This window comes from Eretmochelys imbricata, chromosome 7 (genome assembly GCF_965152235.1).
Source record: "Eretmochelys imbricata isolate rEreImb1 chromosome 7, rEreImb1.hap1, whole genome shotgun sequence".
Classification (NCBI taxonomy): Eukaryota; Metazoa; Chordata; order Testudines; family Cheloniidae; genus Eretmochelys; species Eretmochelys imbricata.
The window spans coordinates 46859385-46885105 of NC_135578.1; the positions used below are offsets into that span (position 1 = coordinate 46859385).

At 51.6% G+C, this 25721-nt stretch overlaps 1 protein-coding gene across 1 annotated transcript in view; it reads left to right on the forward strand.

The window, feature by feature from the left end:
• SEMA3G (semaphorin 3G) overlaps positions 1-25721 on the forward strand; it is a 65074-nt gene that overhangs the window by 37785 nt on the left and 1568 nt on the right. The window contains exons 4-15 of the mRNA XM_077821289.1: positions 3450-3569; positions 6145-6235; positions 6770-6886; positions 7475-7617; positions 14795-14909; positions 15600-15669; positions 16872-17016; positions 17709-17940; positions 22220-22311; positions 22974-23015; positions 24085-24310; positions 24973-25112. Coding sequence (XP_077677415.1) covers positions 3450-3569; positions 6145-6235; positions 6770-6886; positions 7475-7617; positions 14795-14909; positions 15600-15669; positions 16872-17016; positions 17709-17940; positions 22220-22311; positions 22974-23015; positions 24085-24310; positions 24973-25112 — 1533 coding nt within the window. The remainder of the gene's footprint in view (positions 1-3449; positions 3570-6144; positions 6236-6769; positions 6887-7474; positions 7618-14794; positions 14910-15599; positions 15670-16871; positions 17017-17708; positions 17941-22219; positions 22312-22973; positions 23016-24084; positions 24311-24972; positions 25113-25721) is intronic.

A 25721-nucleotide genomic window follows, 5' to 3' on the forward strand; every position in this document is an offset into this window, starting at 1 on the left:
CACCGGCCTTCGGCAGAGGATAAATGGTGCTTTCCAGGCAGTGGCCTGAGAATTTCCTCCATGAGTTTTCAGATCATTCAGCAAGGACAGACAGGTGGATGAAGAGTGAGCTGGGAAACTTACCATGGTGCTTTTCAGACTGTAGCAAAGGGCTTGGCCTCACAGAGGTATGATCTGACCAGCCAGAGCATGATACAGAGCTTGCTGTTATGGAGTAGGGGAAAGTCTGTTCCCCTCCTTTTCATGCTCTTGGGCATTACGGCAGGCTCTGCATTGCACTTGAGAATAACAGGGTTGCCTGCTCCTTTAAGGGCCAGGGGGCCCAGGCCCCCTGGCCCTGTTGGATCATCAGGCCTAGCTGGGAAGGGGGTCAGATGATCCCCATAAAAGGGCTGAGAAAACTATAGGAAGCCAGTAGGTTCCTGTGGCAGATCCTGACACAGGGCTAAGCAGTGCAGGGAAGGGGAGAGGCCTCTGGGTCCCTGTAGCCTGCTTGGCTTGGGAGTGTTTTGTCTGAAGAATAAAGGAAGGAAGGGCTTGGGAGACTCTGGGTGCAGAGTCAGGTTTTCCTGGGCTGGGGAGACAGGCCAGTAGCCTGCACCTACCTACACAGGTCACCCCTCGCAGTAAGGCCCATGTGCTGCGATGGAAAATGGTGTCCTGAGGTCATGAACTGCAGCTGCCCCAACAGAGTGGGAAGTGTTGCAGGGTAAGCAGTGATCTCCGTATCCCCACAACTCCAGAGCACTGGGTGGAGACCCATCCATGTTCACTGCCCCTCCCCGGTAATGAAGCTAGGGAGCAATCCAGCATCACTCATGCTGGAAGGGAGGTGCTCAGGCTAAGAACCCAGGGGTGTCCTGAAATGCCGCAGGGGGTAGATATTGGATCCCTTACCAATAGAGATGATTTTTGACATGCGGGGGCCAGATCTTCAGCCTGGCCAGCTTGGCACAGCTCCTGGACTTGTGCTGAATTATACCAGCTGAGCATCAGGTCCACAATCCTGGAGCTTGTACCACCCTCCTGGGCCAGCTGCCCTGGGCATACAGGCCCAGGACCCAGGCTCTTGCTCCTGGGTACTGCTGAGCAAGAATGCTGGATTTAGGCCTGTCTCCTTGGGCCCGCCAGCAGAATGCACTGTCTGCAGCTCCGCTGGACTAATACAGGAAGCCCCCGCACAAAGCAATATGAAGACCTCACTTCCTGGCCTGAGATACTACAATGGGTTGGGGGATGACATGAACTCTCTGCGGGGGAAGGAGTCGCTTGGACTGGAGTGGTGGAGAATGGGATACGTGCCAAGCAGCCAGGAAGGGGACGAGCGCCAATACAGGAACCTGCCTCTCCAAGCAATGACAGCGCTGTGGCATGGGGATCCCGTGACTGCATGATGGGGCGCCTGGGGAAGGAATCATTTGACTTGAGGAGCTGGTGCAGGGGTTTGCCCCCTGGGAGTTATATTGTTCTGTTAGGCAGGAGCAGGGACCTTGAACGGTCTCACTCCCTGCAGTGTGGCAGTTGAACTGCCCTCCCACCTTCACAGCTGTGAGTGAGCACGTATTGCTTCCTGCTATTGTGCCCGAGGACAAGGGACTGGGTTTATGCTGCCTGCCCTGCCCCAGCCGAGGGGGAGCGGCTGGAAAATCCCAGTGTGATGGGAGCTTTCCAAGAGCTGTTAGGATGATTTTGGGGGCGGGGGGGCAAGGAGGAGCTTGGAGCTGTAATATTTCATGGACGTAATGCACTGGGACTCATTTGGTTCTTCCCCCTGCTCTGTAGAAACAAAGGGCAAGTGCACAGCTGCAGAAAGCAGCACCAATGTCTTGCGCTGTCAACTCGCCGGCCAGCTGTTTCCCAAATAGGGCTGGTTGGGACGTTTTTGCTGAGACTGATCGGCTTCCATGAAATGAGAAAGACTCTTGTTCTGTAAGTTGCGGGGTTGTGTGGGAGACCCAGCTGATTTGGGGTGATGTGGGATGAAGAACTCTGCCCTGAATCAGCAGAGCAGGGACTTGAACCCGGGTCTGCCACATCCCGGGCCAGGGGTCATGAAACTGCATTGTCGTCCCCTGGTCTGCTCGGTTCGCAAGCAACGTGTCCGCGCGTGTGCTCATCTGAGGGTCCTGTGGCAGGGCGTGTGCAGCATTGCCGCCTCCAAGTGTTCAAAACCCCAGATACCATGCAATTGCCTTAAAAAACATGAGGGGTTTTTTCATATTCTTCTGATTCTTCGGTCTGTATGGGTCACATTTTCTCTGCAACCAGGAGGGCTAGAAACTGACTCTGCTTGTTTAGTGTTAACCTCATGACTCCAGGAACTGGGGGCTTCAAGAAAAGCACCGGATAGGGCAAGATGCGCAAGTGTAGCCTTTGGGTATAGCTGTTTGCTAGGGAAGGCATAGGTACAAGTCAAGGCAGTAATGCAATGAGACTGCAAGTCTCAGAGCTTGAAAGATAATAGCTTAGCCAAACCAATCAAGGCCTGAAAAGCTGGAGTACAAGCAGCTAACCAACAGTAACCCTAGATCATACGATATCACAAGACAGAACGCTGTAGTGACTAAACAGCTGACAGGTAGCCACAGATACAACTTTAGAACCGCTTGCAGTGTCTTCAGTTAGGAACATCAACAGATGTCTGACCGCAAGAATGTCATGGCAACGAGTTGATGCTTCTGCTAAGAAGCTTAAGGTAAATGGGCTAGGAACCTATGGCAGGAGGGCACCCCAGCATTCAGAGGGTGAGGAAATGGAGATAAGGAAAAGGCATCCCTACTTGAATATGCATTAGGCATTGTAGAAGCTGTAACGCGGCCTGCGTGCCTTGGGAGATGCTAGGAGGATGACCATTGGAGGTGGTGACAGGGAAGATGCGGCCGCTGAGGAGGAAGAGAATGCCTACCATGTCAGATTGTTCTGCAAGGGCTGATGTGAGTCTCTGGATGCTCGGACGCTCATTCTGCATTCTCTCTAGCTACCTTGCTGGCTTGGAGTGTTTGTAACTTGGCTAACTGTAGTAAGAAAACTATTACACATAGAGAAGGTTTTTCCTGAGTGTGAGTGTTGCAAGCGTGCACGTCGGGGTTCCCAGCTTAATAGGGATTCTGACCTTGGGACGACAACCTCCCAAACCTCAGTGTCCACCGGATATTCTTCAGTAATCAACATAAGGAACTCGCAATCAGCCGATCAGGCAACCCAATAAAATCACACAAGTTGGCCACACCGTGTGGGGTAGGGTGTGGACTAGACAAGCTAATTAAGGTGGTGACTTACAAGGTGTTTGTTGTAGCAACTATCCATTGCTAAGGAACCCGCTGCACCATCACACACAGTCAGAGGAATATTACGCCGCTTGGCAAAGAGGAAGGCGGTGCTGAGTCCTTCCCATGCGCTGACAGATCCGCTTGGTCAAACAGCCTCACTCCCTACTGTCTCTCTTCCAGACGGAATGTGCCAACTATGTCCGAGCACTTCACCCCTTCAACCGAACTCACCTGCTGGCCTGCGGGACAGGAGCCTTCCACCCTGTATGCGCCTTCATTGACGTGGGACATCGTGGCGAGGTAAGGCAGCGCCCCGGGACAGCCGGCCTGAGTCCTGCAGAGCGAATCCTGCGGGAGCCCCTGTGATGAGAGCTGGTGCCAGACCGTGCCACTGATCACTGGCAAAGACTGTAGGGAAATCCCAGCACTTAGAGCAGCTGCCCTGGGGTTATTGGTGCCGCGTGGCCATGGCAGGATTGTGAGAAGGGCCTGGACTGGAGAATGTTCAGCTCTACATCAGGGGCCTGTCTCTTGGCCTGATCCAGCCTCTGCAATGTCCTGGGAAGGGCTGGAGTGGGGATATGTTCTGCTGGGCCATGAGGCTGATTCCAGCTGCAATGCCAGATTCCCCTCCAACCCCAAGTCCGGCCTAACTCTCTTTATGCTTCATGGAGGCACAGGCCCCACAGCACTAGGTACAATGGCAGGGGAGAGAAATGGGGAAGAAGCAGATTGAAAAGGAGCCAGGAATGGGAAGGAAGGAGGAAAAGACAATCCTGAACTGTTGGGGCGGGAGAAGGGGGAGAAGAGGCAGATGGCCAAAATGTAGCATGAGTGGGTGAACCCCGCAAGGGTGTTGGTGGGTGGCACCTGCCCTGCTTGGAGCAAACCACCTGAACGGCAGAGGGATGAGCAGATGGTATAAGGCCACTCTGCACTGCGGGGGGAATCCGTGCACAGCACTGGTCCCACACAACGCCAGCCTCCTGCCCAGCAAGGGGAGCCGCTCCATGCAAACAACCCACCATCCGCCCCAGGGAAGACCCAGGAACCTCCGCTGCCCCATGGAGAGTGATCAGCACGTCTCCCTACCCCACCTCTGAACAAGGCTGAATTGCCGCATGGATCCACCCACCTTGCTCCCACCCCCTCGCCCTGGCCAGCTCTGTACATGACATTTCTTTCCATGCCCAGGATCCCTGCTCTTAATCAGCATGGCCTCCCTATGACCCCCTTCTTCCACACAAGCTTTGAGCCTCTTGTATTGAGTGTGGAGGAGAAAGAGCCCTTTCAGCATAGCCATCTATGGTCTAGAGCCTGGGATGGTCCTGTCCCTGCGTCCCCTCCCAGAGTCACACCAGGCAGTGGAACACAATTGGGGCCCTGTTCCTGGTGCTGCAGAACCCCTGCAGACATTCGGCAGGGCCCTGCTCCGTAGCGTGGCTGTGCTTGGGTGGGGGCATGGAGCCACGGCTGCCTAGCTGAGATCCAGGCTGCGTGAAGGGCCTGCTGTGTGCCACCAAGTCAGGGGAGAGGCAGACAGGAGATGCCAAAAACTGCACAGCATGTCAGCTGTGCAAGGGCGATGGGGTGGGGACAGAACTGCAAGCCTCCCCACTTGCACCAGCCTGGTTATTCAAACTTTCTGTGACCTGGGCCGGGAATCCAAGCTTTCCATACATCAATATGCCATAGACAGGGACCCAGGGAGAGGGGTAAATAGGACTCTGGACACCTGAGGTCAGATCCTAAGCCGGTGTCAATTGGCAGAGTTCCATAGCAGAGCTGATGGATGCCAGCTAGGGATCTGGCCCTCAGCGCGTGAGCTGTTTCAGTCTCCCATGGCCCCAGTGCCAAGGGGCCAGGCTCACGGCAGGAGGATTTTGTTCTAAAGCAGCAGTTCTCAAACTGTGGGTTGGGACCCCATTTTAATGGGGTCGCCAGGGCTGGCGTTAGACTTGCTGGGGCCCGGGGCCCAAGCCCAAGCCCCACTACCCTGGGCCCAAGCCTGAGCCCCACCACCCCAGGGCCAAAGCCCAAGCCTGAGGACTTCAGCCCTTGGTGGCGGGGCTCAGGGTTACAGGCCCCTGGCCTGGGGCTGAAGCCCTTGGCTATGGCTTTGGACACCCCACCTGGAGTAGTGGGGCTTGGGCTTTGGCTTTGGTCCCCCTGCCCAGGGCAGGCTCAGGCTTCAGTCCCCCATCCTGGGATCATGTAGTAATTTTTGTTGTCAGAAAGGGGTCACGGAGCAATGAAGTTTGAGGACTCCTGTTCTAAAGGACCGTGGTTTTCTTTTGGCAGAGTTTTCTCTGCGTTTTATTCTAGACCAATTCTCCTGCTGAGATGAAGCTGTGCCTTTCCTGTGGCTCTTCCTCACATCTCATTGAAAATGACTAAACTCTAAGGAGGACGGCCAGAAAGGCTTTAGCTGCAGAGCCCCCCCGCCACTCCCCCCCCCCCCCCGAGCTGTGTTGGGAGGAGGGGCACCCCGAGATTCTGGAACGCAGCGCTGTCAGATGCCCAGCATCCTCTGATGCCATGTGGGGATGTTGGGAGATGTAGAATGCCCAGGCTACAAGGGCCAAGACCACTTCTCCAGCTGCCCAGAACTAGACCCATGGGGCCACATTCAGAGCAGAGTCATAGTAAGTCTGTGTTGGTGTCGCACACACCTTATCCCATCCCTTCCAGTGTGTATCTTATTCCTACGTAGATGAGCTGCAGGCTCCAAGCCACTGACCACCGTGTTACAAGCACCCCCCTAGGCATCGCTTCTGGACTCCAGCCTAGATCTCTGACCCAGCTTGTGTTCTAGTCAGCCTGGTGGCATCTCTGTGTTGCCTCACCCTGTATTGTGTATCCTTCCTCTTCCCAGCATGTGTTCAGCTTGGATCCCACGAGTGTGCAGAATGGGCGGGGCAAGTGTCCACATGAGCCCAACAGGGCCTTTGCAAGCACCTTCACTGGTAAGTGTCCTGCTGGGTCAGCAAAAGACTTGGCCCTCCACAACTGACCATTGCTTAGGGTTGAGCTGCCCTGATAGAAACCCTCATAACCCCAAGATCTCAGGTCAGTTGGGTCCCCGCTGCTAAAGCATAGACTGAAGAGAAATTATTATGGAAGATCATCAACTGCAGCCATATTAGGGACAGTGGAATTCGACAGCTGCCAGCCTCGACGAGACATGGCACTCTTGGACAGCACAGTTGGGCCTAGAGTAATTTATAACCAGTTAGAAATCTACTTCGGGATTCTTCCCTGGCTAGAGCCAACATCTGAAGTCCACATTTCCAGTGGCTCCATTCCAGGTGAGCACAGAAATCCAGATCAGGGTCTTTCCCCTCTCGGGGACTCTAACCTGAGTCAGGCCATAGACTTCCCACAGCATATATATAGCTCAATCCCTTTGCAAGGGTGCTGCCCTCTTTTTCCAGGATGGGTTTGCAGTCCACAGGGCCATGCTGTAGGGTTTTATTTTCTCTGTGGGGCTGTTTTCCCAGGAGGGGAGCTGTACACAGGCCTCACTGCAGACTTCCTGGGCCGGGACTCGGTGATCTTCCGCAGCATGGGGGCCCGCTCATCTCTACGCACTGAGATGGATCAGCGCCTGCTGAATGGTAAAAGCACATTCTCTGACTTTGCCTAGGGGGGAAGCACTTCGGCAAAACCCCTAGAGCTTGAAGTCCCAGCTAATTGGTATTAAATGAAGCAAATTGCAGCCACCTTCCTCTTTAATACAACTCCTGGATACCACCCACCCCACCATGCAGTGCTCACTGTAGGTCCATGCAGAAGGCCACAGTATGCATGACCAGGCTGGAGGGGCATTGGTCTGGGAGATGGCAAATGGGAAGGGAGGGTGTGGCTTGGGTAGTGGCAAATGGGAGGGGAGGCATGGCAGGAAGCTGCCCAATGGTGAATTTAGGAGGGCAGAACTGGCCCACGGTACAGTGGCCTGCTAAGATGTGGCCCATATTATGGCAAGTTTGAGAACTCCTGACTGAAGGGGATGCTCCGTCTGACAGGACTGGCTGTTGGCTTCCTGTTTGCTTCGGCAGCCAGGACCTGGGGGTCTACAGGCAGCTATGCTCGCAGTGGAGATTCTACCAGGGACTGCACCATTTGGAGCAGTGCTGGGCTGGATGCTGTCCTTCATGTTTCTTCCACGTATATTCTAGCTCTGCTCTGGGCTTTCTCTCACGCAGATCCAAAGTTTGTGGCCGCCTACTTGATCCCAGACAATGACGACCGGGACAATGACAAGGTCTATTTCTTCTTCACAGAGAAAGCAGTGGAGTCAGATGGCAAAGGCCGTGCCATCTTCAGCCGTGTTGGGCGAATCTGTGTGGTGAGGTCATGGGAGGGAATGTGTGGTAACATTGGAGTGACTGTTCTGATGAGTTTTGGGTGGTGGGACCCCCCGGTAGCATTACTGTATCTTTGGGGGTTAATGGGGGGAGCTATGGGGGAATTTCCTCACTCCTATTTGCCCCCATCCTCCTGTAAATAGCTTTGTTCTGAAAACAAATATTGGGTAAAGTTTTCAAAGGTGCCCAGTGGGGCAGTCAGAAATTTTTTGGTAAAACTGTTTTTCAGTGGAAAATGAGGATTTTGACCTGATGCGATTTTTCAGTCACTTTCCATGGAAAACCATTTTTCATCAAACTCAACCCCCCAAAACCAAAATATTTCACTTCAGAAATGCTGCCACGATCCCCCATGGGAGCTGTAATTCAAGTCCCTCATGCCCCCATTCTCCTCTATGGACCAGGTGTCTCAGCCAGACTTCATTTCCCATGATGCCCTGCTTCCCCCCCAACAAGCAAGACCATGATGCATCTTGGGAGATGTTGCCTTATTAGGGAACGTGGCCTCTAGAAGAGAATAGAAGCATAAGGCATCTGAACTACAACTCCCATGAGACACCACAGTGACATTTCAGAATCAAAATGCTTTCATTTATAGCCAAAATATTTCAGGGGTTTGGTTGGTTGTTTTTTTGCTGAAAATTTGAAATTTTCCACAAAAAAGGGTCCCCATTTGCTAACTAGGTCAGCCACAAAGCAGCAGTGCCTGGAACACTGGGGTCTGGTTCTGGGCTACACCTTCAGCAGGCTTCAGCTTCTGGGGAAGTTTTATGACCCCTTTGCACGTTCTGGGTTTTAGACTGCTCCAGGGGCCGAAACAGCCCACAGCATAAGTGTGAGCAGCTCCTGGCCATTCTAATTTATGGCTGCCCATCCTTGACTGCCCATGGGCTATATGCAATCCTGAACGTCTATAGCACTCCATGTTCTGGAAGGGGACAACGTAGGCAGCCCTACACTGGGCCTGGGCTGGGGGAACACTCCTCTGGTATTAGCAAAATGCTTGGTGCAAACATTTCTGGGTAGATTTTTCAAGAGAGCTCAACTCCCATAACTGTCAGGGCTTTGCTTGGTCCAGCCTCCAATGTCCAAAGAGCTGGAGTTCACACCACTTCCTGCAGGAGCTGGCGAGATCTCACCACTGGGAAATTTCTTCCAGAGAGCCAACCAGAATCCTCTCTCCATGGCCCTCATTAGTCTTGAACCTTAACAGCCCTGTGAGGCATGGCTATTATCCCCATTTTACAGATGAGCAACTGAGGCCTAGAGATGAAGTGACTTGCCTAAGGTTGCACAGGAAGTCTGTAGCAGAGCTGGGAATTGAACCCAGGTCTCCTAAATTCCTAACCACCAAAGTGGCAGGTCTTGAGCAGCTGATCCAAAGCCCACAGCACCTCCTCCTTGATTTCAATGGGCTTTGGCTCTGGCTCTTCCAGACTTAACTGTGAAATCAAAGCTGCTTTGTCCTTCCGTTTGGGTTTCAGGAGTGAGATGAACAAAGTCACCTGTAGTGTTTTCTAAACACTTCAGTCAAGGCCTCACACTCCAGATTGCCTGGTGCTTGAGTGTCACGGAAATCTCTCAAGGCTGCGAATGACTCTTTTCCAGCCAAGGCTAGGAAAATTCTGCTTCATGACTCTCTTTAATATGGTTGGCACAAAAATCCCACTTAAGCCTTTGATGAGAAAGATGGGGATTGAAGTTGACATTTCAAGTGGAAACTCTCCAGTTTCCTGGCCATTTTTTCTACATCCCCTTTTCTTTTGTTCTTTATAAATCAGAGACCCTGAGCCTCTTCCTGGCCCCTGTCTTGCTTCACTGTGATCCCATCCTTCGCACCAATCATGATTTTGTCTCCCAGATTTCAATTAATTCATCATATCTCAAATTTAAACTACAGTGACTTTAATTGGGTCGGAACAGCAACAGCAAGCATGATGAAGGGCCAGATTCTGACATTCCTACTGCGTGAAGTCTTACTTGGTCTGTTCAATGGGACTGTGTGACTAGGTACGTCCTGGGTGGCACCATATGGCCCGAGTTGGTGCAGTGAGAGGGTCCTTGTTGACTGCAACTAGCCAGAGCCATCCCGGACGTCATTCTCCATCTACTGCAGCTTGTTTTGCCTGGTGGCTCAGCTGTGCCGGTTCTGAATCCCACTCCATCTCAGGTAGCCTGCGTGTCAGGGCTGTGGGCCACTTCAGCACTCTTTTGGACTCTACCTGGAGTGGGCGCTCCAGACCTGGAGGCCACAGTGAGCCCATACGCCATCATGACAATTTGGAAAGTTCCACTCACAGCTCTGTGGTGTGAAGTCCTGCTCTTCTTTTGATGTACTGTGGTGACTGGCGCAAAGGATTTGGGTCATCTCTGAGGAGGTCTGGTCATGAGTGGATGAGAATTAGAGTTGGTTGGGAACTTTCAGACAAACGTGTTTGTTGTTTTTGGAAAATGTTGATTCCTTGAAACTGAAGCTGTTTACGAGAGTCTGCTTTCAGGAGAAACGCCTGATTCAAAATTTTTATTTTATTTTTTTTTTAATTGTTGAAATGTCCCATTTTTGACCATTTCTAAATGAGAAATTTTATCTTCTGATTTTGAAACAACTTTGCATATTGAAATTTGTGTTAATTTATACTAAAAAAAGTTTAAAGCATTTTAAGAAGGTTGAATTTGAAATGAAATGGTCCAAATGAAGCATTTTGATTGACCCGCTCTCCTGATCTGAAATTTTTTTTTGGATTATCGGTTCATGAAAATTTATGAGATTGTGACCTTTTGTCCTCTTTCAGGACAGGAAACAATTTTGAGTTTATTCATATTGTGATCCTATGCTCAGTAGAGCTGGTTAGGAATGGTTTTCCCATCCTGTGAGAGTTTGAGATTTTGAGTCTCTTCTTTATACTCGTCTCTTGTTTTTTGCCCAGTGGCTCAGCTGTGCTGGTTCTGAGTCCCACTCCGTCTCAGGTAGCCTGCGTGTCAGAGCTGTGGGCCACTTCCATGTGAGGATCTGCAGATTCCATCCTGGGTCACAGTTTGCTTAGTCCCTAGGGAATGCAGCTTGTGTTCTGAAAGTGGCAACATTTCAGCTCGTGACCTCTATCTGCCCTCCAGATATTGTGACTGTTCACAAATTTAACCCTGGTGAAAATCTTCTATTTTCATGGTAACACTTTTCCCAGCACTTTTTGGTGTGGGGGGAGGGGGAGATGGGACAGATTTCTTCCTTGATGTGGGATTAAGATATTTTGGGAGCTGTGTGAAAACTTCCAGGTGGACATTATGGTTTCCTTCTTCCATTGCTGGTGGAGAGAATTGTGGACAGTCCTGCTCTGGATGTGGCAGAAGGAAATAAAAGCTAGAAGATCAGGCACTTCCAGCCAGGGGCTTCCTACTTGCATATGCAGAGATGAATGCACGTTCCATCTCAGTGGAGGCCCCGTCACTGAATGCATATTAGCTGTGCGATCCGCTGAGCTGTAACACACACGGAGCGTGACCGCGGTCTCCCTCCCTGCCCTCCACATGGAACATTGAAGTTCAACTGTCCCTCTCCCTTCCCTCGCCCCCCACCTCTGGAATCACAGCGTGCTGTTTGGATAGGCTTGCTCGAGTGGTTCAGGGTAAGGAAGATGTCAAGCCATACAGCTCTCTACCCCATGGGGCTGCCCACCTGTAGCATTCACAGCTGCAGTGACATAGCAAAATTAACATATAGATGGATGCATTTCACTGCTGCATGTCACCAGGCCTCCTGGCCACTAGCCTCCATGCAACATCTGGGATGAAGACGGGCCAAACCTCGAACCACTTATCCACACTCTCATGGATCCAAGCCACCAAGACTTGACCAACGGAGTTTCACAATACTAAACTCATCCTTGGCTTTGCCAGTCCCTGCTGGTAAGTGATTCTCAGTCCCAGGGGCCATCCCCCTGTGCTATCCACATACTTGCTTTGGGGTCAGCTCTGTGGGCTGTGATTAGTCTTGTATCCTGCCGTGATCAGTGTTGGAAGCACCTTGTTGAAGAGGAGCTGGAATTTCTGAGCTCTCTGCGCTCACCGGCCCCGGAGGGATGAAATCTGCCCTCCCCTTCCTTTCCAACCTTTGGAAGTCTGTTAATAATCAGAACAGGAGTACTTGTGGCACCTTAGAGACTAACAAATTTATTTGAGCATAAGCTTTCACTGAATGCATCCGATGAAGTGAGCTGTAGCTCACGAAAGCTTATGCTCAAATAAATTTATTAGTCTCTAAGGTGCCACAAGTACTCCTTTTCTTTTTGCGAATACAGACTAACATGGCTGCTACTCTGAAACCTGTTAGTAATCAGGGGCTGGAGCAGATTGTGGGCTCTGAGGAAGGCATCGTGATGGAATTGCTACAGCACCTGGAAGGCGGTGGCTCAATTCCCGGCCCTGTCATTCACAAGCACAAGTTAGCAGGCCCCAGAGATCCTGGGGAGGCGAAGAGAAACATCTGTCGGCCAGCAGCATCAGCAGTCGCTCAGTGTGGAAGCAGCTGCTTTGGAACAGGCTGTGGGCAGCATGAACCGGAGGAGAGGATGGCAGCTCTCCATCCAAACAGAGCAACGCTGTTGGCTGCAAATTCTCTGCTCCTGCTCTAACCCCAGAAATAAACACTGAGGCACGGGAACAAAGAGGTTATTTATTGGACTGATCAATCCCTGCTTGGAGTGGGATTCTTTGTTTGGGCAAGAGGCTGGAGTGGGGACAAGAACTGACTGACCATATATTTCCTACGATGCCTCAGACACACGGAAAATACGCATGCACGTGTGCCAAAGGTCATCCACATTGGTTAACAAATTGGCCTAGTGGGTTAGTGCACTGACCTTGCCCTGCAGACCTGGGGCTCAGTGCTGGGCTAACATTCAATGCAGCTGAGTGTGGGGTGAAGTAAATGTGTCTCTGAGCTACGTCTCAGCCTCCTCAAATGCTAGGGCAGAACTGGCTCCTGGCACAAGTTAGAGGTGCCCCACAGCTGCTCTAACTTACCTGGCTAGCCAGATGATGGATTGTTCCTATTTTAGGTTCTTACAGAACTCCTATTTCCATGATATCTACAACTGGCTACCCCATCTTGGGCCGTGAGGGATTCCTGTACAGGGGAATCCCCAGCTACCCTCTGAGTGCAGCTTCGAGTCCCCTTTGCATAGCTGGAGCGTCACAAAGAGGATTTAGCCTGGGCCGAGGGTTTGACCTTTCTATGTAAACCCAGTTGAGGTCACTGGTGAAATTACTTGGTTGGCCAATTCTCAGTTTGTCTGGTCATTAGATTGGCTGTGCACAGGACAGGCCTGGGGTCAGATTTCCAGGAGGTGAGGTTTGCAGGTCAGGCTGGAGAGGCTTTGGCAGAGCTGTGTGGGGGAGCCAGGGCTGGAATAGCAGGGGGGCTGCAGGTCAGGCTGGAGGGGCATCAGCAGAGCGACGTGAGAGTCCAGCACTCGAATAGCAGGGGGGATGCAGGTCGGGCTGGAGAGGCATCATCAGAGCTGTGTGGGGGAGCCAGGGCTGGAATAGCAGGGGGCTGCAGGTCAGGCTGGAGGGGCATCAGCAGAGCGGCAGGAATAGCAGGGGGGCTGCAGGTCAGGCTGGAGAGGCATTGGCAGAGCTGTGTGAGAGCCCAGCACTGGAATAGCAGGGGGGATGCAGGCCGGGCTGGAGAGGCATCATCAGAGCTGTGTGGGGGAGCCAGGGCTGGAATAGCAGGGGGGATGCAGGTCGGGCTGGAGGGGCATTGGCAGAGCTGTGTGCGGGAGCCAGGGTTAGAATAGCAGGGGGGCTGCAGGGCAGGTTTGAAGTACACTGGCAGAATGGTATAGGGTCTTAGGTCAGAATAGGCAGGGCCTGCATGTAAGGATAGGGGTATGGGTTCAGTTTGCCCAGTGCTGTGTGCATCACCCAGAGTCAGGATTACTAGCCCTGCATTTACATAAACCCCACATGCCCCAGAGGTACAAAGCTCACGCCTCTGCTTGTGCCCAGTGGCAACATGCTGTCTTGGACAGGGAGCTGGCCCGAGGGGTGGCCTGACAGGGGATCCCAGCAACAATCTCGGGGTGCTGCATCAGGGGCCGCATGCTGCGCTTGGTGAGGGGAATGTCCATTGGGCACAGGCCAACGGATAAACTCAGGCCAGGCTGGGATTCGTGAAGGGCAAGAAGTCGGAGCAGGGCCTAGAACCTGTATCTTCTGCTTCCATACATCAGCCCTTTCCTTAGGCAACAGGCACTTCCCTTCTAACTCGGTCAAGCAGGCTAGGCAGAGGTGGTTTAAGGAATGCCTAGTTCCCTAACAGGGAAAGATCAGAACTCCGGCTGAATGCAAGGTCTGCGCATTGCCCCATTGATGTTCATTTCTCTTTGCATTGGGTATGTTTATAACCATTAATGGAAAGACTCCAGGGAGGGCCAGATTCTGATCTCAGCTCTACTTGTGTCAATCCAGAGCTGCTCCATTAAGTGATTCTGGTTTTACAGCTGTTACCAATAACTGCTTCTGTTCCTTTCCAAGGAATAGGAAGCTTCTTCCATTGGTGCTGTATTCCTGTGTGTCTCAGCCAAGGCAAGGGGTTGTGGAAGGCTTTGGCCTGGAAAAGGAGAAAGGATGGTGTGGGGGTTAAAACGCCAGACTGGGAATTGGCCTGTATGGAATCAGTTCCTAGATCTGCCACTGACCCATTGTGTGATCTTGGGCAAGTCACTTAGGATCACATTTTTGCCTCAAACTATCTGAGGCTTCATTTCTGGGGCCCTGACTTTAGAAATATGCAGCCAAAGTGGTCACTGATTTTGAGTGCTCCATGGATCTCAGATTGGTCCTCCTTTCCCCCAGGCAATAGTGGTCTTCTTGGGCCCTGATTATAGTCACTTGACTGATCTGGGAAGGGATCATAGCTGGGGGTGGAGCAGTGTTTCCCTGGCCTGAAGTGCAATAATCCCATCTGAGCTGAAGGTCAAGCAGTATGCTCCATCTGCCACTGTCTCCTGTCAAGGTACCATGATCTTGTCCCCTCTGGAGAAACTAGCTCTGTGGCTGCTCATGTGGCTCAAACCTCCTAAGCTCATGGTCTCTAAGCTAACCTTTTATCAGGCTGCTTCCAAATGTGTGCAGTGATGTCCCTTCTCCTTCCAGAATGATGCAGGGGGCCAGCGGGTGCTGGTCAACAAATGGAGCACCTTCAACAAAGCCCGGCTGGTGTGCTCTGTTCCAGGGCCTGATGGGATAGACACCTACTTCGATGAACTGGGTAAGAGGAGCAACTGCCCATACGCTCTCTGGCTGTGAGGCTCTGGGATCGGGGCTGTCTGTCTGGGGGAGGGATAGCTCAGTGGTTTGAGCATTGGCCTACTAAACCCAGGGTTGTGAGTTCAATCCTTGAGGGGGCCATTTAGGGATCTGGGGCAAATATTGGGGATTGGTCCTGCTTTGGAGCAGGGGGTTCGACTAGATGACCTCCTGAAGACCCTTCCAACCCTGATATTCTATGATACGTGTGTGGCTAGGGGACTGGCCACTTGGCAGCGGTGGGTGGAAGGAGAAAGCCTTGAATGTTCAGTCTGTGCTAGAAGTTGGGCTTAAGTGCTCTGCTGAATCAGGATGGGCTGCTGACCTGGGGCCTCTGGGGACAAGAACAAGATCCAGCTGTTTGCCTCTGGGATGCCATGGAGTCCAGAGATGCTCTCCAGCTTGGCCTTCGTCTCTTTGGGAGAATCTTGGCGGGGGGCTTGCCTCACTCTATCCAACCCCCAGCAGGTGGAGATGGAGCGGAGGGGAAATTATTGATTGGAACTGGCTGAGGGATAGTTGTATCCCTTGGGATGTGACTCTTGACAAGCCAGCAGAATGCTGAGAGCATCAAGGAGTAGATGGATGTGAGGTGGGGTGCTGTGGAAGGGGGTAGTTTGATATACAGGGTGACCAGCCTTCTCTTCCATAGAGGACATCTTCTTACTGAGGACCAAAGATGGGAAGAGCCCTGAGATCTATGCCCTCTTCAGCACCATCAGGTAACAACTCACAGCTCCTCTCACTTTCTATAATGAACAAAAGGCCTTCTCCCGTCACTCGAAAATTAACATCAGCCATTCCAACACCATCCTTAACTTTGACCCCACCCCTTTTCCCCATACTGCTCAGTATTATTATTGTTTATTATTTACATTGTGGTAGGGCCAAGAGGATCCCAGCCCAGTGGGCTAGGCGCTGAACAGAGTGGCAAAAGAAAGTCCCTGCTCCAAAATGCATATAATCTAAGTGAGAAGAGATAGTTTGTCTAGTAACTATATAATGGTAGAAGAGGTCAGCTGCATAAGGATGATGAATAATGCAAATGCACTGGGTTGGTTTTGGTGTAAATATGTATAAATAGCCGTATACATAGCTGTAGCTGGTATAAATAGCCGTAGCTCCTGGAGGTCCTACAGATAGATATGTTGTAGTTATGGATCAATATTAGATACCAAATACGGTCCTTGGTGCAGTGTCTGCATAATCTGAGACTCAAAATGAACAGTGCTGGGCCGATCCATGTACAACAGACCTTCAAGGTGGTGATTTATATAATTCGGAGCAAGACAGAGACAGTTAAAATATTAATACCTGACGTCTCAAAGCAAATCTTTCAGTCTTTTAAAGCAGTCTTTGTGTAATCTGAAAATGACAATACTATGTCTCTTGGTTGCTAGGCCTTGGGGTCAGAGATAAGGTTGTTATTGGGCTGTCTAATGTGAACATTCCCATTCCTAGATTTGGGTTTGTGTAAAGGCACTTGATTTCTTTAGCTCGTTACTTTAATTAACCTTTTTCAGCCTTTTTAATAGCTAGGATTCATTTATTTTAACCTGTAACTTTCATGATATTTATTGTTTTGAATGTTTATACTTTTTACGGTGGCCGCCTTAGTTTGAATTCAGCACGTTGTCTTCTGGGGATTTGTACTGTGATCTGATCATTCTGACTCTCTGAGCAGTCAGATACAAATTCCGAGCTGATCAGGAGTGGAAGGCCGAGTCCCATCTCGTTGGGCGGGTTGTTGCCCGTGGATTTGCAGTTAGCTTTTGGATTTGGTGTCTGGTTTGGTAATTTTATCCCTCCTCAATACACCCATTACATGGGTCCCCAGCACTGTTAATAGGAAGGGTTTGCTAGCCCTGTGTGTGTGAGTAGCTAACAATGGATCCTCACCCTGGACCAATTCCTCTCATTTCAGCAACGTCTTCCAAGGCTTTGCCATCTGTGTGTACCGCATGGCAGACATCTGGGAAGTTTTCAATGGGCCCTTTGCCCATAAGGATGGCCCGGATCACCAGTGGGCAGCATATGAGGGCAAGGTGCCCTACCCCAGGCCAGGAGTTGTAAGTGGGTCACACCCTTGTTTTTGAAGGTGTCTGGAGAAGACTCCTAAAATGATCTTTTCAGAATGCTAATGATACACATGGTCACTCCAAGGCCCGGTATTTCCATTATTAATCCCATCTCGCTTCACCCTCTGGGCCAAGGCTGGTTAGTTTTCCCATCTGGTGGTGGTGGGCTGCCATTTGGCATCAGGAAGGGGTGGTGGCTGTGCCTTGGCACGAACTTCCCAGCAGTTATTTCTCCTGGGTCTTTCAGGGACCATCGTTAGAGTCCGTTTCGGGAGGTGGGACCCACTTTGGGATTTAATTGAGGCAAATGAACTATACCCAGGCAGATCAGTGTCTATGGCATGTTTTCCCATTCAGTATAACAACCCTTCCTGAGGTTTCGCCCCCCACACCAAGCAGGCCTGTGTCTGAGGTTGGACAGGGGAGGAGGAGATAACACAGGGGAGCTAATGGGAATGAGCCTTCCACCTTGGCTGTCAACAGGACAGATCTGAGCTTGAGAAGGACGTAGAAACCCAGACTGCATCAGGGAGTAGAGATTCCCAAGGCACCTTGTTAAGGCCGAGCAGGTGTCTCACAACCACTGGGATGGAGAGGCTGTAGGTGGGATCTCCTAGTGTCATGGCACAGGGGAGCAGAGCAGGAATGCCAGGCTGAAATGCTGTCTCTTCTGCCTCTTGCAGTGTCCCAGCAAAACCACTAACCAGCCCAGCCGGCAGTACAGCTCCACCAAGGACTACCCCGACGAGGTCCTGCACTTCGCCCGTGCTCACCCACTTATGTATAGGCCCGTGTACCCGCTGCACCGTCGTCCTGTGCTGGTGAAGACCAACCTGCAGCACCGGCTGCGGCAGATTGTGGTGGACCGGGTGGACGCTGAGGACGGGCAGTATGATGTCATGTTTCTCGGGACAGGTGAGCTGGTGCCAACAGGAGAACCCCCCACGGTCTCAGCAAGGCCTGCTAGATCTCCCTTCGCTCCCTCCCCTGGCTCTCCACTTCTGGGCTGTCCTCCCTGGTCAGTTCAGCTGCAGCTCACAGCAGAGTCTTTCAAAATACCATGTTGATTATGGTGCTGTCAGTCTGTCTAGACCAGGCCTGCCAACATTGCTAACCGCAGTGCAGCTGAACATGCACTAGCTGTTAGGTATCTGAGTAGAATAGACCAGCTGTCCCAGTTACAGGGTTAGCTGCATCTTTAACCCCTCCTCAGTCTCTCCCAAGTGCTCCCTTTCCAGTGACAAGCCCTATGTCTCCACTTCTCTCAGGCTGGAATCCCATGATCCCCCCCACTCTCAGACTGTGGCCCCCAACAGCAGCACCCTTGCTGACCAACCTTGGTGTCCCTGCAGGTCCAGCTGTCTTTGACACTCATAAGAGCCTTCCCTAAGGGAACTCTCACCAATCCGTGGATGCAGTGACTCTAAGCACCTTCTTCCAAATGTTTATTGCATAGGAACATAGGATTCCCAAAGAAAAGGGTTACAACAACAAAAGGCTTACATGCATATGTCTGACTTAACCTTAGCATTTCTCTCAATGCTTGGCCAGGCTAGCGTTGCCAATTTTGGTTGGATGGATTCCTGAAGGTTTCATCACATGATGTAATCTTTAATTAAAGATCAATCTTTTAATTCTTGGAGACTCCAGGACAATCCTGGAGGGTTGGCAACCCTAGACCCAGACCCAGCTGCTTCCAGGCACTCACTGCCTCTGGGGGGCTGGTTTTCAGTCTGCTTCCCTGTAAATACTGCCTCTGTGTTCCCTGCCTCCCCTGAGCTTCAGGGAGGGTGTCTCTTTAAAACTGGGCAGGCCCCTGTTGTATTGATATTGATCTGAAAGGCCTAAAGAATTAATTAAAAGTGTTTATAAATTCTGTCACTATCCGACATTAAAGTGGTCATAGGCGGGTTCGGGATTGTTTTTAAACAGAGCCCTTGGTTTTACTTGGTTACTAGGCAAACACCCAAAACCATTTATTCAAATGAAAAGTTTATTGATTAAACACAAGAAAGAGCACAAAGTTAAAACAAGCCCTGATCTTGAAACTACGGCTGAGTGATTATGCAAAACAAACTTAATCAGACCGTCTCAAAGTAGCTCTCCTTTTGAAGTCAAAATATCAGACTCTGATTTTCAGAACAACCTTTCTCTGATGAAAAGGAAAAGGTTCATTTTACTCTGAAGCCTGATGTGGCCATTCCCTTATTCTATTCTTCACAGACAGACGGACACAAGGTAGAGGAAAGACAGGATAGAAAATATGGGTGAAGTATGGCTTTGGTTGAAGATTCAGAACACTGGACCACTGGTTAGTTATGAGTGGGTTGTTTGGCTGGCAAGTTGATTGTGACACCTGCTGCTTGGATCCTCGTTAGTTATGATCTGGTTCAGGGCCATCATCTGGTTGGATCCTTTTTCCTTAGACAGGGCAGGCTTGGGTGGATACTGTTTAGTTGGTTTCAGGATTCAATGAAAAGCCAAGAGAGGAGGAAAGATATAGTTAGGCACGATGTAACACAACAAGGCAGGGAGGCAGAACAGGATCTTACATGTCTCTGGGATGCTGGCAGTTAGATAGCCACACTGACAGGCTGAGGACTGGATGTCATGAGAATGTGATGACTTTCAGCACTCACCGGTGAAAACAAAGTTCCTTAAACAAGAGCAAGGCCAGCCAGCCTTCCATCCAGGAAGTTGCAGTGCTGGCAGGTTTGGGGATGAACTGAGGGAAGAAGATGAGATGAGGCGAGCCGGTCAATGGTTTCCCCAGGAATTGAAATTAGTGGGGGTGTTCGAATTTACAGGGGGGTGTCAGGGCCGATGAGGAGTGAGACTGTGTGGGTGAAGGTGAACTGTATGGAACCATAGCAAAAACTGAAAAATGTTTCATGACCATTTTATTACATTTAACTCATGTTTTAAAATCATCACACAAATTAAAGTTGGCTACATCCTTCTTGGTTTCTTGTTATAATTTTGCACAACTCTGTTAATGAACTTCTTGAATGCAATACGTTCATCTTTGGTGGCTTCTTGTGTGTCTGGTATTTCCATTCCTTCACTTGATATGCTCATTAGTTCATTCACATGATCAGGAAGAAGGCGACTTCTTTCAGAACACAAAATTCTATTCAATGAAGAAAAAGAACGCTTAGCTGTAGCTGTCGTGACTGGGAGTAGCAAGAGATGAATTCCTACTTCTTTCATCCCAGGAAACAAAGCAAAAAGATCGGGTTGAGCCCCCCCCCCCTCCCCGCATTCAAGTGATTCGTAGCCCAACCCCAGCCCAAATCACTTGGGCAACACAGCTCTGTTTGCTGGATACCTGGGTAGATTAAGTGTGAATGTAAATGCAACCTGGTCCTGAAGACTTTCCCCCCAGCCCCCAGCTCATCACTAGCTGCCAGGGAGAGCTCATTTAGATTTTGCTTACAAATCATCATTTGAAATTATTAGGTTGGCCAACATCACTGAAATGAATGCACTGACATTGGCATAAAAAACAACAGCTGTATAAGGAAGCTAGTCTATGTTCATACTTTTCAAATCTATTATACTTTTTCAGATACACATATTTTATCATACACTGTATATGCTTTTAAAGTGTGTATTAATGTTTCAATTTCAATTCAAATTTCCAAACAGTCACTAAATTGGCAATACTGCATGTAACTAGTTCACAAAACTGGGGTGGGGAGGGTTAGGGAAATTCAGGGGGCATGTAGGGAAATCACTGGCTAGGATGCAAGGTGGGAAGGGGAGGAGAAGAGAACTGAAAATGTTTTTATCAAAGTCACTCCTGAAGAAACCCAAAAAGGACAAAAATGGGAGACTTAGTACATCCCCCCCCCTTGTTATTTTGTCCACTAATTAGGCCTAAGGTCTGTCACACTGGTTTTGGTCCATTAACTTCTTGCTGCACATCTTCTGTTTTACCAAACATGAGTTCAACAGTCCTTGAATCATATCAGCAAGTCCTTTTTGTTTGCACTAATCCAACTTCTGTGTCTGGTTGGCTAGCACTTGTTTATAATATTCATTTATTGAAAACAGCCTAATTTTCAGGGTTAATTTCCAAGTAAGCAAAAATGATAGGTGGTGATCACTTCTGAACTTTCACTCATGTTTTGTGGTTGACTTTACAGTAGGGGCACATTTTGTAGGCCCAATAGTCACAACACTCCTTTGTTCTCTGTCTCCCCTCACGGGGCCCCGTCCCCTTGTCATACGCATCCTGTGAGCTCACCGGGGCAAGGGGGCCATCAAAGAGAACACCCCCATCATTGTCTTGTAAGTCTCAGCTGGCTAGCTGAATGCATTGTGCTCTTTTCCTGGGACACGTGAGCGACTGCTTGTTGATGCCCCCTCCATGAGAAATAAACAGATCTTCATGCTAGTCATACAAATGATACCGATCTCTCCCATGCTTTTCACAGCCGGCCCTGAGAAATGGAACAGCCACTGGCTCTCTCTACCAGCTGCAGCGTGGAGCACTGTATGCTGGAGCCAGGACCTGCTGTGATGGGCACTTGCTGTGTTCGGAGCGCCACTCATGTGGGTGGAAATTATCTCTGTTATCAGGCAAATTTTGGAGCCAAGCCCAATTTGTTGTTAATAATATTTCTGCGAGGCAAGATAGCAGCCATTGTGGATAGCCCAGCTGACCCTCCGTGCTTCTAAGAGCAGCCCCTGAAGATGCAGCCCGTTGAATCACACAGTGGTACTGCTAGGAATGAGCGCAGCATGGTCTAGCGTTTACAGAAAGAGATTGGGAGCTGGATTCTATTCTTGGCTCTGCCTCTCGCCTGCTGGGGAGTCGCTTGGCCTCCCTGTTCCTCAGCTCACCACATCTGCAAAGCTCTTTGAGATTTGTAGGAGAAAGGGCCTGTAGCAGTGCCTGATATGATTGTTTGTGAGAGTCATTGTCCAGCTGGCTGGGAGGGACCCCTTCCAACATCCTACCAGGGAAAACCAGTGATCGCCTCCTGATGAGTCCAGGCCCTGACATTCATGGTGATCTTGGCCCTGGATGCAAACTGATGGTGAAGAGCTTAGCCTTGTATGCAGGTTGTGCACAAAACAGGCGTGTCACAGCAGGAATTGTCTCCATCTGCCCCCCCCCCCCGAGCGATGGCTGGGATGCCGAGGTGAAGGTCTTTTTTGTCAATGCTCTTGCTCTATTCCCATCCAGATGCTGGCTCAGTACTGAAGGTCATAGCCCTTCAGAAAGGAAACTTGGCCACAGCCGAAGAAGTCATTCTGGAGGAGCTGCAGGTTTTTAAGGTGCGATAAATGGCCGCATGTGTGTGAATGATAGCGGTGTGTGTGCATACAGGCATCTTTGCATGTTTGCGCATGTCTGAGTGTGGCACGTATAGGAGTGTGTCTGTGCAATCAGTGACATGCACATAGTATGCATGGACAATCCGTGTAAACTACGTTACCACCTGTGCTGACACGTGGGTGGGACCGTTTCATACGTGGCACCTGGTGCATGAGTGAGCCTGTGTGTACGACTGTTGTATGTGCAGTGTGTGGCATATTGCCTTCTGTTTGGGGAAGTGTGTGTGCATGTGAGCTGTGTGTGCGACCGTCTCCAGTGCATGCCATGGGCTGGGATCTCCTCTCATGCTGGCGTAGATAAAGGATTCAGCGAACTCAGTGCTGGGCTAGTGGTGAAAGTGAGAGGAGAATCCGGTCTGATCTGGGTGGGCTGCTGGGGGAAGGGGCTGGCTCCATTCTTCTGGGAAGTTTTAGTGAAGATGTGTTAGCCCTTGGGAAGCAATAAATGCCATAGATGATGATGGGGTGGTGGGGGGTGGGCAGGGAGCTGAATAAACCTATAAGGATGAAGATGCTACAGACCAAATGTGAAGTTTTTGGAGATGGGGGGCAGGTCGTTTCTGTGCCGTGTCCTAGCTGAGGGCTGTCTCTTCCTCCCCCAGGCTCCCACACCCATTACCGAGATGGAAATCTCTGTCAAACGAGTGAGTAGTGGCTTCTCGGTGGGACAAATGTCGGGCAGAACCCAGCCTGGTTAGCAGGTGTGCTCGACATAGATGGACACACAGGGGTTGTGCAGAGAGCGGAGAGATGCTGGGGGCAGATGAGGGGGTGTGTGTGTGCCCATATAAACTCCAGGAAACCATAACAGCGTCCGGCTTGGACTAGACCAAGCAGGAAGCATCAGTGCATGACGATCGGCAGATGCTTCATGGCTGTGGCAGCAACAGCTCTGGGGACCACAGTGTGAGGAGCATGGTGTTAAGCTATCCTGTCTATCGCAGCAGCCAGTGCAGGATGTCTCCAGGCAATCACTCAATGGGGCTTCCTCCAGATGCCTTGGAAGACCGTTCCCCAGCTTAATGGAAACTCTCCTGATATTCATCCCAAACTTTTGGTTGCCCCTCTTGCCGCTTCCCTCCTAGTCCCACCCTCTTTGCCCACCCAGTGGAAATTCCTCTCCTTCAGGAGTGTTTATTTCTATCTGGACACGAACTCTGGAGTTGATGAGCAGGGAGCATCATCCTTCCATCCATGTGTTCTTTGATGGATCTGCCTGGCTGGTTACTACCCTCCATACGCAGCCCTGTTGATACAATTCCGTCCTGCCCTGCCCCCCCTGCTGCTCCAGTCCTGGGCCCCCATCCCAAAGCTACACCAATGCACCTCCCTCCTTCTCTACAGCTTCCAGCCTCGGGCTCCCCACGCAGCTCTGCCAATGCCCTTGCAGCACTAGGCTAGTCTAGGCCTCGCTTTCCCGTGGCACCTCAGTCTTTGTAATAACAAACCTTTCCGATCCAGTCTTGAAGCCAAAGCAGGCAGAATGGTGCCAGCCCGCACGGCGGGTGTTGATGTGGGTACCCAGTCTCAGAGACTAGGCTTATATGGCCCCAAGCAGGCTTTGAACCCTGGCTCCTGCTGGGGAGGGGAGAGTGCCCCAACCCCACTGCTCTGCCCAGCCCCCGTTTGCCATGGGATCATCCTGGAGATCTGGGCTCTAGGTGGAGAACAGCCTGTTACTGGTTACCAGCCTGTTCCCATTTACTCCCACAGCAAATGCTCTACGTGGGCTCCCGAGTGGGGGTGGCCCAGGTGAAGCTGCACCAGTGCGAGACCTACGGCACGGCCTGTGCCGAGTGCTGCCTGGCCCGGGACCCCTACTGCGCCTGGGACGGCCTCTCCTGCGCCAGGTACCAAGCGCCGAGCAAGCGCCGGTTCCGCCGCCAGGACATCCGGACCGGGAACCCCGTGCACCGGTGCCTGGATCAGAACCTGACTGGTAAGGCGGCCCACGTGCTCCGCTCGTGTTCCAGCCCACGCGTGACTGAGAGGGGCCAGCTTCTCACTCAGCAGCCCAGTGGCTGGGTGCAAATAGGCCTAGAGGGGCCAGCCGGCGGCTAGGCATCCAGGACTCTCCTGCCCACACGGATGGTCCACTGGTGTCATGGCAATGCCTGGGCCGAGTGGGGTTGTCCTCCCATGTAGCTGGGCTCCTGAGCTGAACAGCACCTTCCTCCAGGCGGTGTTTTTGCCCCAGCAAGCTTTCCATGTGTGCTGCGCAGGGAGGTCACTCATGCAGCACCCGGGCCCAGCTCAGACATCCTGCACACACATGCCAGTCCGAGGCACTGAGCGTGGGCCCTGTGGTCACAAATGAAGATTCTCTTAACCAGCTGTCCCTGTGATGTCATGCCACATGGTGATGGGGGCCAGAGGCGCCAATCAGGGGGACAAGCCACCCCTGCCCCACAGAGCAAATCCAGCCAAACACGCCCTGCCAGCACTGCATGGGGTCATCGGGGACTTTCCAGATGCTCTGGGCCCAAGGCCAGAAGACCTCACCTGAGCGGAGTCAGGGCTGTCCCCCAGGGGGTGGGCTGGCGGCTGGCACTGGCTGCCCGCTCCATGGGGTGCACTGAGCAAACGTCTGTGTTCCAACAGTGGATGATTTCGACAGCGCTGAGGAGAAGGTGGTGTATGGGACGGAGCACAACGGCACCTTCCTGGAGTGCATCCCCAAGTCGCCCCAGGCCACCGTGCAGTGGTTCCTTTGGAGACCCCATGACAAGCGAAGGGATGAGGTGAGGCGTGCTTCCCCCGCATGATTCCCCCCCCCACCCCAGTCTGCCTCCTGTGCCGGAGCACCCCGCCCACATACCCAGCATGGTGCCCCTTACCCATTGCCAAAAGCTTCCCGTCCAAGGAGCAGAGTCCTCCCCACCCCTCCTCTTGGCCTCCCAGTCGATGAGCTGCCCCTTGCCCAGGGCGCAATGCCCCTGCAGCTGTCGTCTGCCCTCCGCGTTCTCTTACGGTCCATGCTCGGGGCTGGGAGGCGCTGGAGCGTTGGCTGAGTGGGTTTCTACCACTCTCTACACGCTGAGCAGCTACTCGCTGTCTGATGAGGCAGCCTGCAGCGGCCTCCTCAGTGAACGTTCGATTAGCTCTGGGCCTGGGGCAGGACTCGCCTGATGCCATGAGAGCAGGTAGAAGATGGCCCCGTCAGCAGTGGATTGCAGGGGGCAGGAAGGAGCAGCTGTGCCCAAGGAAAGCAGATGCAGGCAGAGATGCAGGAGAGCCGGTTCCCTCGGCAGGGTAGCCCCATGGAGCTGGCGCGGGGGAGCCAGCATGGGCGGCGGGTATAATAGACTGCCACGGGATGCTGGGTTGGGGCTGCTCCGGCCGGGGCTCGC